We start from the raw sequence: 11,577 nt of genomic DNA on the forward strand, positions 1-11,577 counted from the left end.
TCGGTCTGAGGCTGAATCTCTTTTTGATTGACAGCGAAATGAGCCAACCACCGATCTTATGTGGAAGGCATCCTTTTCATTTTTTTGAAAAGGAACGGAGAGTAGAATTCACGTATAAATAAACGGACACGTTTTATGATGTAGGCCGAAATTGAGCTTCCCTTCCTTGACAGACCAGCATCCGCCACTGAGCCAAACATATACCCATTTGTATAATCAATTACAATGCTGCACTGTTGAAGCTGGTATGTTAAAGAAATTCCACGAACGCCCCAAATTTTCAAGAGACACATGGTGACTGGCCATTACGCATTTATTAGCAGATGGGAGCATGAAGACACGATGTTCAGCACAGAAATGGAAACAAGCATATTGACGGTCATGAGAGCAACTTGCATCTCACACACACGCACGCACGCACGCACGCACGCACGCACGCACGCACACACACACACACACACACCACACACACACACACACACACACACACACACACACACACACACACACACACAGTTACCTTTGGCATCCCTCCCACGTCTCACCCTAACATCAAGCAAGTTGTGCTATAGACTTCCTTCTTGCGCTAATGAACCCAAATATGATTGGAGAAGAGGAAGAGAAGACATGGACAGAGGGAGGGCTCCTTTTATGAAGTGTCCCAACTAAGACTACCGTGCACATGCGGCGGTGGCGGCTGCTGCTGCTGCTTCTTCTTGTAGCTGGGCCAGCGACACACGGGACAGCAGTGTCGGCCCGCATCCAGCCACACCACAATGCACTGCTGGTGGAAGGCGTGGCCGCAGGGCAGACCCATCAGTAGTTCTTCACTCACAAAGTTCTCCAGGCACACAACACACTCGGAGCACCACAGGATGTTGCGGGGCCACCCCGACCGCTCCCCGCACTCATGTCGAGCAACGCTGTCAGCTGACGGGATATCAGTGTCGCCTCGGCGACGGCGGCGCGACGATGCCGCGGCAGCGCACGCGCACTCGGCGTTACTGTCGACAGAGCGCTTGTCGCCATCCCGTGCGCTCTCCTGCCGTTGGCCGCTTGGTGGTGGCGCGTAGTCACTCGACTCACTACTGTCCGTATCTGAGCGGCAACTGTCGGTCTCCTCTTCGGGCTCATCTGCGCCGCCACATCGGAACTTCCAGGCGGGTAAAGCTTTAATGTAATCCATGCTCACTAACGGGCGGAGCCAAAGATCGGGGAAGGCCAAACGCTCAAAAAGGAAGCTGGGGTCATCCTCCCAGTCTGATGGCACCTGTTGAAGCGATGCGATTGGGTGAAGTAGATAGGAGGTGTACCACTCCCACAGACTGGCCAGCCACTCCAAGTTAGTGCTGCTGTCCTCTTGGCTTCTGTTGCCGCAGCGGCGCTTTTTCTCAAAATAATCGACCAGCAGGCCGTGGGCCAGGTAAGTGGATAGGAAGAGAGCCGGGTGGGATGAATAGAAGGTCCAGTCGGATCTCACCACGCTGGCCAGCGTGGTGGTGTCAGCGTAGCGAAGCAACTTCAGACTGTAGCCATACAGGGTGTCCAGGTAGGACAGCTGGAGGAGGGCCTTGGCAAAAAGAGGAGGGGATTCGTCACCGACTTCAATATCTCGACTCAAACGCTTCCAATAGCTCAGTGTCACCACAGAGAGGTATAAACGACATGGAAACGTCATTCGGTATCGTGTACTACTAAACTACAACAGTAATCATAACGAAAAAAGGTTTACAAGGTCAAATAGACTCATGGGGGCACAACCCTAATGAAAAAAAAAATGATGGTACCACAAGAAAAGACTGAAACGAGATTGTTGCGGGTCATGGGCCTACTGACAGGATTATGACAACCCGCCCCACACCTTCAGCTAATAAACACCAAATAAGGACCAAGAGCAAAATGGATTGTTCTGAAGTGGCCTTACTTTAGCGCTGAACAAAATCCAACTGACCATCTGTGGAAGGAGCTGAAACGCGGCATCGCAGATAACTGCAGCAGTTTGCTCTTGTGGGAGCGAGCCAAAATAAAGCTCTGTCCACTAGGCATGTCACAATAACACATTTTTCAGGACAACTTATTTCCCCAGAAACTATCACGATCAATATTTCTTTTGATGGCAACGACATCGTGATGCTTTTTGAGCAAAGACAATTATAGTGCATCCTTTTTCAGAGCGATTATCTTTCGATCCTCAAGAATATTGAACTCTTGTATAATAAATAATAATAACATATCTTTGCTGAAAATAGCAATAAAAATAACTCGGGCTCTGTTAAAAAAAAAAAAAAAAAAAAAAAAAGAACAACACATATAACCACAGACTCGGAATAAAATGACGTGTTTTATCTCCATCAGGTTTTCTTTCACTTGGTTGCACAAGGCTGGAATGGCTGTTTGGGAAATCGGCATATATTAATTTTTGTTACGCAATTCGGACTGCCTGTCAGAAGTCTGCAGTTCGGTTAAAAGTTAAAAAAAATGATCAGAGGAAGTATGTTCCCAGCATTAAAATTATTCCTGTTGAGTGTTTCTTTTTAATTATAATAACAGATCTTTCTCTGGGCGGTCCGGTGGTCAATTGGTTAGTGCGTTGACCTCACAGTGCAGAGGTCTGGGGATCGATTCCAACCCCAAATTCCCTGTGTGGAGTTTGCATTTTCTCCCCGTGCCTGTGTGGGTTTTCTCCGGGTACTGTGATTTCCTCCCACATTCCAAAAACATGCATGACGGGTTGATTGGGCCTTCCAAATTGTTGTGTGAGTGTGAGCGCGGATGGTTGTTTGTCTGTGTGTGCCCTGCGATTGGCTGGCAACCGGTTCAGGGTGTCCCCCGCCTACTGACCGAAGACGGCTGGGATAGGCTCCAGCACCCCCCGCGACCTTTGTGAGGATAAAGCGGATCAGAAAATGGATGGATGGACATCTTTCTCTATCTAGTGTATGCCCGTGCAAATGAGAAAGAGTTGCGCGTGCCTACAAAGCAAAGGAACACCTGTGAGGCCAACCGAAACCGTTGAGCCATACCCTTTTTCAAAAGCCGTTCCGCCCCGAGTATGCATGTGCGCTGACGACCAAATCGGCGAGCAACGTGACTGACAGGAGAGGGACGAAGCGTCCTGAATGAAGATTGATGACGTGTCTAAACAAACATGCACATTCAGTAAAATACCATTTATCGAGTCTGGAAAACAACTACGGTGGTCTTTTTATTCATCCAACGCTAAGTCGATGGAGGAATTATCATGACAAGCTGACGGTGTGACTGTCATTGATTCATTAGAAGCGGTGATAAACGACGAACACAATGAGTGTTTTTGCAGAACGACATGTAATTTCCTACCAGAAATGGAAGCCAGGACACCAAAAGGATGGAATTGTAGGTCCCAAGCGTTCGGATTAGAACAACAAACCGCTTCACCGTTGCTCCCTGCCCATAAAAATGATCACCATTAATATACACCTCACACAATGTGCTTGATCAAAATGGAATAAGACTGACGATAGTCAGTCATGGCTCCGCCACACTTTTAACGAATAGTTTGATTTCACTTGTGTGGCCTTCGCGAGGAAATAAAGCAGCGGCTTCTGCGCTTCCTGCTGATTCGACAGTTTGTATGACGCATTGTGAGCATTTTTGGTGTCGACACAATTTGGAATGAAGGTATCACTTGAGACACAGTCAACCTATACATTCCATGCAAATCAAATGAAACTATTCGAGTGGAGTCAAAGTCACCTGTGTAATGAAGAGATCCATCCACGCCAACAGGTTGATCAGGACAAGACTGAGGACAAAAAGGTCATTGACCTCTGGTTGGACCGAACGCAGGAAGGTGTCCATGGCTGCCACGGACAAGAACTCGCCAGTACTGCGGAGAATGAACAAAAAAATAAAGAGTCATTTGAAAAAAAGTGCTGGTCAACGTTCAACAATGAGATGCCCGGAATCTGTTTCAACTGAATGGTGAACCTGTTGCCATAGTGATAGATGCCCTCTGGCATCTTCAGGATGTAGGCGGGGCTCTGTGTCACGCCAATCTCCAACAGGCTGCTGCGGTTGTCCCAGTGACTTACGTCCACGAATATGAACTCGATCCTGCCGGTGAACTTGACAGAGAGCGAGGAGAAGAAAACGGGCGGCTGAGGCAGGGGTGCGAACAGAAACATCTTTAACGGGTGGAGCGGGTCGGGGCGCCACTCCTCCAGCAATTTCTCCGAGCGACACAGCGTCTTGATGCGGTGAGACATCTGGGAGGTCATCCAACGGAAGATGTGCTCGGGTTCGATGCGGCGGCCGTCGTATTCTTTCAGCATGACTTTGCCCTTCGATGCTGACGTCTGCGGGACTGACATGACCAGAGTGGAACGCTGCCAGCCTCGTCGGATACACGACCTTGTGGAGAGAACGCAGAGTGGCGTCATGTGCCGCCACTGCACTTTTTACTAGTTTGTTAATATGAGATGGTGAGGACACTTTCAAGAAATTTGATCTGTACAACAACTGACATACAGCTAGTTCTATTTTTTCTATTTTTCTATTTTATTTTTCTACAGGGCTGCCCTAGGAAGTAAAATATGAAAATATATATATACACGCACACACACGCACACGCAGATAGACAGTCATATCAAATACAAAATGACTCCTTCACAGGAAATTATATTGTGCTTCAACAGCAATACATCCATATCTGTGCATTTCCTGGCCTACTCTTACTCATCAGGGTCATTATACAGAAAATTTGCGTCTCGGATTTTTTTTATCCTGGTTTACTAGGCAATGTGCAAAATATATTATTATTTATTAGTACAATTGCATTAATGGATATGACTGTGTACTCAGCCCACTAAAATGAAGGCATTGTGTTAAGCAAATACATGTCACTGCTTCAAAGAAAAACAAAAATGACCTGGCAGTGGCACTCCAACAATGCACATTGCACAAGCATTTTCATGTGGAGACATACTTTTCAAGGACCAAAATAAAAAGAACACCTCTCACCATTTATTTCACTTGACTGAGCCACGGCCGCTTGGTATTTTTTCATTATGACTCTTACTGTATAGCAACACAGTGCAGCGTGACGGCATTTGTTATTCGATGATGGATAAAGTTGTCATTATTAAAAAACATTGACGATACATGCTGGCCTCAAATTATTTTGCAGCAAATCCTTCTTATATTCGTGCCACACTAATAAAACACCATGTTATAGTCTACATATTACCAACCAGTGTACAGGTGCCACCAAAATTATGTGAAGGTCAAATAGTGAACTATAGTTTTCGAACTAGTGCTAGACATTTTAAAGGAAACACCCCCCCCCGCCTTTTTTTTTTACGTACCGTATTGGCCCGAATATAAGATGGTGTTTTTTGCATTGAAATAAGACTGAAAAAGTGGGGGTCGTCTAATATTCAGGGTCTAGACATACCCATTCACGACGCTAGATGGCGCCAGATATCACTGAAGCGAATGCTGAACTTGACTCCCCAGGCCAAAGTGAACCCCTGTCACGAAGAATAAAAATAAAAATAGCGGTAGTAGAAGAAGAAAAATAAAAAAAATAGCGGTAAGAAAGAAAAGAGAAGAAAATAATAGAAGAGATAACAGAAAATGGAGAAACGTAGCGACAATCTGGAGAAAAGTGGGTCGAAGATTGGCCAGGTTAACCGGCAGCTGAGGAGAAGTTATGATGTAATTTACATTTCAAAAACCAGAAGCCATTCATTTACGAATATGATTGCACTTTAGTTTACATATTTAAATGTTCAGATATTAAGATTTGAATGAGGCAAAATAACATGCTTTTTCTCTCAAATATATTGTTATAATCATTTGTTTCAGATGTACTGTAATTATTTTTTGTAGAAAAATTAATTTGGTGTTCAAAAAGTCTTTTTTCAAACTTGAGTCTTGAAAAAGAGGGGGTCGTCTTATAATCAGGGCCGTCTTATATTCGGGCCAATACGGTATATGTCATTTCTGACAAGCCATCACCAAATAAGCTATGACATCTTCAACAGCCAAACTCCGCATTGTTCAGTTTGAGTAACTGTCATTCCTTCAGGGGAAATAAAGCAAGAATAAAGACAGCGATTTTGCTCTTCAATTTTCCTTGATCGTAATGGTGCAGTTCCAACCAACCTGTGGTCATGAGAGCAGTTAAAAGTTCCAGTTCGGATTCCAAACTGGGACACTTTTTGTACTATCTTCCCCCAGTTGGACTTACTGAGTAGAGCTTCTCGGTCTTGAGCAATGACCTGCAAAGAGATAACATCCATCCATTATCAAATCTGCTGATCCACTCGAGGGTCGCGAGCGTACCGGAGCCTATCTCAGCTGTCTTCAGGCAGCAGGCGGGCTACACCCCGAACCGGTTGCAGGCAGAGAAATAACAAACATTTTAATTGGGAAATAAATCAATAAAATTATAAACGGTGTTTACAAAACTAATGAGAAACAACCGTAATTATAGCAAACCGATCATTCATTTTCATCTTCATCAATTAATTTCATACATTGTAATCGATATGCTTTTGGGTTGATTTTAAATATATTTATTTTGGTATTGCTGCATGGTCAGTAGCCGGAAGGTCCAACGTCTGGGAGTTGGTTCAGTCCGAAACGTGAGGCTACAGAACAAAGCTCTCCTGTACACAGTACAACCGGGTTGAACTTGCAGTGAAATAAATCACAAGCACTTTTCAGCCATTCCATCCATCCAGTTTAACGACGGCTTACAGATAAGAGCTGGTAGGTAGGTGGCTTGCAGTGCCACACTATGTGTGGAATATTTCTCAAGAGAAAACCATGCTACAAATTTAGAAGTTGGAAACTTGGTCAACAAGCGAAACCATCCTTACTTTATTTCACGTTGGTTGTGATGCATCGAACTTTAGAAACAGCATTATGCACTGCACTTAATGGACTACAAAGTCTGCAGACTGTTAAATAGAACCTGTATTTGATTTATGGATGGTTGTTTTTATTATGTTTGCGTGTATCATGAAAAATCAACATTTATTTTTCGATAGCTTTTGTATTATATCAACATTTATTTTTCTATAGCTTTTAGCGGCGGCCTGGTGGCGAACTGGTTAGCGCTTCAGCCTCACAGAGCAGAGGTGCAGGGTTCGATTCTGGCTCCGGCCTTCCTGTGTGGAGTTTGCATGTTCTCCACGTGCCTGCGTGGCTTTTCTACAGGTACTATGGTTTCCTCCCACATTTCAAAAACATGCAAGGCAAGTTGACTGACCACTCCAAATTGCCCTTGGGTGTGAATGTGAGCGCGGATGGTTGTTGGTCGATGTGTGCCCTGCGATTGGCTGGCAACCATTTCAGGGTGTCCCCCGCCTACTGCCCGAGGACAGCTGAGATAGGCTCCAGCGTGCCCCGTGACAATTGTGAGGATTAAGCGGATCCGAAAATGGATGGATGGATGGATGGTTTTTAGCCATGTTAAAGCACTAATTCCTCACCAGAACTCCAAAACAAAAAAACATTGTGTTATCATCCACCCATTATTCACCCATCTCTGAACACTACTGCTATCTCAGCACCAGTTCCGCTCAATTCAAGAAAACAATTGGTTCCACAATCTTATATGTATAAGATTGATGGAGCCACCTCCAGACCACCTCTGCAAATTAAACACACAGCAACTTTCTCAAGCAGCCAGCAGGATGCCCGACAAGTGTATTCGGGAAAGCCGCCGGCCGCCCCGGCTAGACCTCCGCTGCTCTGAAAGGTCCACTTCTTCACGTTCACCCACACATGCGACTTCATTACTATTTGCTGTTTCATGAATGAACCATATATGAATTCATATTTACGTCTGTTGCAGCAGCCGGCTTTAGGATGATGTCATGACAGCGGCTCGGCAGCCAGATGGGGTTTTAGAGAGCCAGGCTACGGGTTCAAAACATTTACGCAAGGAGGAGGAGTAGTGGGGGTGGTCCACAGCCATAACCCACCATTAGAGGCCTTCTGCCGGCTCGGGCTTACGCTGGTGTTTGAGCGTACGGCACCTTCAGCCTGCAGGACGTTCTTCAGCACCAAAGGAGTTGCGAGCACCGCCCGCTCCTGCCCTGGCACGCCCACTTAGCAGCTAGGCCGAGACGCCCCCACCACTCACCAGGCTGCCCAGCGGCAAAGCCCACCGCCACGTCGCCAGCGGCCACTCCGTGAGCCGGCGGCGAGCCTTCCGGCAAACGCAACATTTCTCACACTCTTCAAGCGAGGCCGCGGTGAGGTCGGCCACGCCCGGCCTCGGACTGGCACACCAAATTGAAAATGAAAATAAAACATTTTATTGAAATTATTCATCCATTCATTCATTTTCCGAACCGCTTTATCCTCACTAGGGTCGCGGGGGATGCTGGAGCCTATCCCAGCTGTCTTCGAGCAGTAGGCGGGGGACACCCTGAATCGGTTGCCAGCCAATCGCAGGGCACACAGAGACGAACAACCATCCACGCCCACACTCATACCTAGGGACAATTTAGAGTGTTCAATCAGCCTGCCATGCATGTTTTTGGAATGTGGGAGGAAACCGGAGTACCCGGAGAAAACCCACACAGGCCCGGGGAGAACATGCAAACTCCACACAGGGAGGCCGGAGCTGGAATTGAACCCGATACCTCTGCACTGTGAAGCCGACGTGCTCACCACCAGACTACTGGGCCGCCCATTTACTGAAATGAATACCTAAAAAATAACTTAAACAAAGCATCCCCCCCCCAAAAAAACAACAACCTAAAACTAGTAAAAATGAATAAACCTGCAGTGAAAACTAATTAAAACTAACTACTTTTAATAGACAATTAACAGGCATTGGTTGAAAAATGCTCCATATACAAGAACAAAAAGGGGAAAGTTGCATCAATGTCAAGCTTTTGCAATGAATTATACAACCATGCTACTTGGTGAAGTTCAGAAGCTGTATCGTGCTCTGTTTGTTCTCCTCACACAAGAAAAATGCTGTACTAACATTCATATGTACGGTGATATAATTTTGTCGTACCTGGACCAACCAGATGCCATCTTTAGTGTCCTCCACCAATTCATAGAAGTGCATCTCACCACTGAAATGTGTGCTGCTGGCATCACCTGCTTCCGTTTGCTCATTCTCCTTCTTGATGGCTGAATATAGCTCCCCATGTGTCAGCTCTCCTGTGGTTTTGAGAACATTTTTTTTTCATCAAATGCTGTAAACATTGGTTGTTGAGTCGTATATATGATGTCTGACTCTAGTAATTGAACACTACAAACAATTTCAATGGAACCAAAGAACCACTTGGAATCTAGTCACCAAACCACGTAAACAAAGATGAAGAGAAAAAGCCATCTTGAGATGAGTGGAGCGCATCGAACATGTTATTGTCAAGACATTTTTTGACATGCCTTCCCCTTTAAATTCTGATATCCGATTAATCATCTGATCCATTAAAAAAAATAAATAATTATTTTACAACAAATAAATAACAGACAGAACATTTGACTGTTTTACAATACAGTACTTTGTTTGTTACCATTTGTTTAACTTAACAACAGAGAGAAAAATCAGCAAAGGATTTTTGAGAGGAGTGATGTTTAAATGGCATTATCTTTGTCTTATGGTGCATTGTGTTAATGTGTATATAAAAATGTCAAAACCCGTCATAAAATCTGCCATTTTTGGACCAATATTAAAAGTGCTTTATGGGGCCAATTTATCGTTTTGGACACTGTAAATTGTTAATAGAGCTACATGTGTGGTTTGCCACACTCGTGTCACATTTTCAAGCTTCAAACCTGGAAAATCATTTGTCTGGCTTCATGGTAACATTGACAAGGGTGCGATTTTCACATGCATGAAGTGAAGACGCTAAAACAGGTATTTGTAGGATGCACTCTATTTGGCTGACAGAAGCTGGCTCGGGAAGGCCTCGGTAGACAACCAAAGGTTCACCTGCGTAACATGAACTAAACGAGGATAAGCGGCAAAGGCTGGAAACACCAAATGCAGTAAGGACGTCTACCTGATTTCTCCACCAGCTGTCTGACATCCTTTTTCTCAGCCAGCCCAGCGTAAGCCAGCCCTCGACACTCCAGGATGGTCTTCAGCTTCTTATAGCTGAGCGAAACCGGGTCGACCAGCTGTGTCGCGAACACACCAGTCTCATACCAAACCACGGCCTCGAATATCCGAGCTAACATGAACAAAACGATGAAATAAAGGAGCAAAAAGAACAACTTCAGCCACATCGTACAGCTGGACGACGATGCCGAGTGTGAGAGAATTCCTCTGACAGCCTGCGCGGACTTCCCGACATGGGCCTCCTAAGTCTTCTTTGATGAACCGATTAGATGTTCTCAAAAGAAAATCAACTCCTTTGCGTCATATACGTTCATGATTTGGGTGGAGAGTGGCTAGGAGGCTAACCCCTGACCAGCACGAAACCTGCTCACTGTCAACAGCTAGCCCATTAGCTTAGCATCCCAGCTGATTTTCAGGCCCAGATGATGTAACGACCAAAACAACCCGCGATCAGCTGCACTGTGCCCAACAGCAGAAGTGGACGCTCGACAGCACCGCGCCGAGGTCCAGCTCGTATTTGTTTCACCCACACGACCCGGAAAAACACAATTACGTCAACGAAATAGCTCCGATCAGCTGACGTCGGAAAGTGACGTCATTTCCGCCCATACAATCGCAGAGAAATAGTTTTGCAAACACTGGTCCAACATACGATTAGATTTTGGGTAAAAAAATCAAAACTTTTTTTTTCATACAAATATACAGAAATGTACGATATATTCTTAGCCGTAAACGCGTGTAAACAAAAAAGCTAGAGATTTTTTACTTCTATCCATCCATCCATCCATCCATTTTCCGATCCTCTTTATCCTCACAAGGGTCGCGGGGTGCCGGAGCCTGTCCCAGCTGTCTTCGGGCAGTAGGCGGGGGACACCCTGAACTGGTTGCCAGCCAATCGCAAGGCACATAGAGACAACAACCGCCCACGGTCACACCTCAGGACACTTGAGTGTTTAATCAACACACCGTCCATATTTTTGGAATGTGAGAGGAAACCGGAGTACCTGGAGAAAACCCACGCAGGCCCGGGGGAACACGCAAACTCCACACAGAAAGGCCGGAGATGCAATTGAACCTCTGCAGTGAGTTCGGCGAGCTAACCACTGGACCACCCACCGGGCTGCCATTTTTTTTTTTTTTACATCTATTCAAAGTTAAAGATTAAGATATCTTTTATTTGTCCCACACTGGGGAAATTTACACCCTACAGCAGCAATTTTGGGGGTTAGAAAGAAGAAAAACAAAGTGTTTGCAGTACAGCAGCAATTTTGGGGGGTAGAAAGAAGAAAAACAAAGTGTTTGCAAGCACAAAAATAAATGTAAATAAAGAGAGCTGTACACAGTAAAATATAAGTGCAATATAAATATAGATCAGTGGCGGATGCTGGTCTGTCAAGAAGGGGAAGCTCAATTTCGGGCTACATCATAAAATGTGTCTGTTTATTTCTACGTGAATTATATTCTCCGTTCTTTTTCAAGAAAATGATCTGTGACCC

At 45.2% G+C, this 11,577-nt stretch overlaps 1 protein-coding gene across 3 annotated transcripts; it reads right to left on the reverse strand.

The window, feature by feature from the left end:
• Positions 1 to 295: 295 nt before the first annotated feature.
• Positions 296 to 10,704, reverse strand: rnf103 (ring finger protein 103). Of its 3 annotated transcripts, XM_019881622.1 has the most exons (9): positions 10,023 to 10,698; positions 9,026 to 9,174; positions 6,148 to 6,263; positions 3,970 to 4,392; positions 3,736 to 3,868; positions 3,340 to 3,426; positions 1,019 to 1,570; positions 464 to 958; positions 296 to 398 (listed from the first exon to the last, which is right to left on the reverse strand). In XM_019881622.1, exons 1-8 carry the CDS (start codon positions 10,246 to 10,248, stop codon positions 650 to 652), a joined length of 1,995 nt encoding a protein of 664 aa, XP_019737181.1. In that variant the 5' UTR covers positions 10,249 to 10,698; the 3' UTR covers positions 296 to 398; positions 464 to 649. The 3 variants fall into 3 exon arrangements, with proteins under 3 accessions (XP_019737181.1, XP_019737180.1, XP_019737182.1); XM_019881621.1 differs by having other exon boundaries at positions 464 to 1,570; XM_019881623.1 differs by lacking the exons at positions 296 to 398; positions 464 to 958; positions 1,019 to 1,570; positions 3,340 to 3,426; positions 3,736 to 3,868 and having other exon boundaries at positions 4,356 to 4,430; positions 10,023 to 10,704.
• Positions 10,705 to 11,577: the final 873 nt, after the last annotated feature.

Source organism: Hippocampus comes, unplaced genomic scaffold (assembly GCF_001891065.2).
Source record: "Hippocampus comes isolate QL1 unplaced genomic scaffold, H_comes_QL1_v1.1 scaffold270, whole genome shotgun sequence".
Lineage (NCBI taxonomy): Eukaryota > Metazoa > Chordata > Actinopteri > Syngnathiformes > Syngnathidae > Hippocampus > Hippocampus comes.

Bases quoted from the DNA above. Each gene is read 5' to 3' on its own strand.
- rnf103 (XM_019881621.1), bottom strand. From the start codon at position 10,248: ATGTGGCTGAAGTTGTTCTTTTTGCTCCTTTATTTCATCGTTTTGTTC. The intron at 9,175-10,022 runs GTAGACGTCCTT...TCAAAACCACAG, and splicing joins ACAGCTGGTGGAGAAATCAG to GAGAGCTGACACATGGGGAG. The intron at 6,264-9,025 runs GTACGACAAAAT...ATCTCTTTGCAG, and splicing joins ATGGCATCTGGTTGGTCCAG to GTCATTGCTCAAGACCGAGA.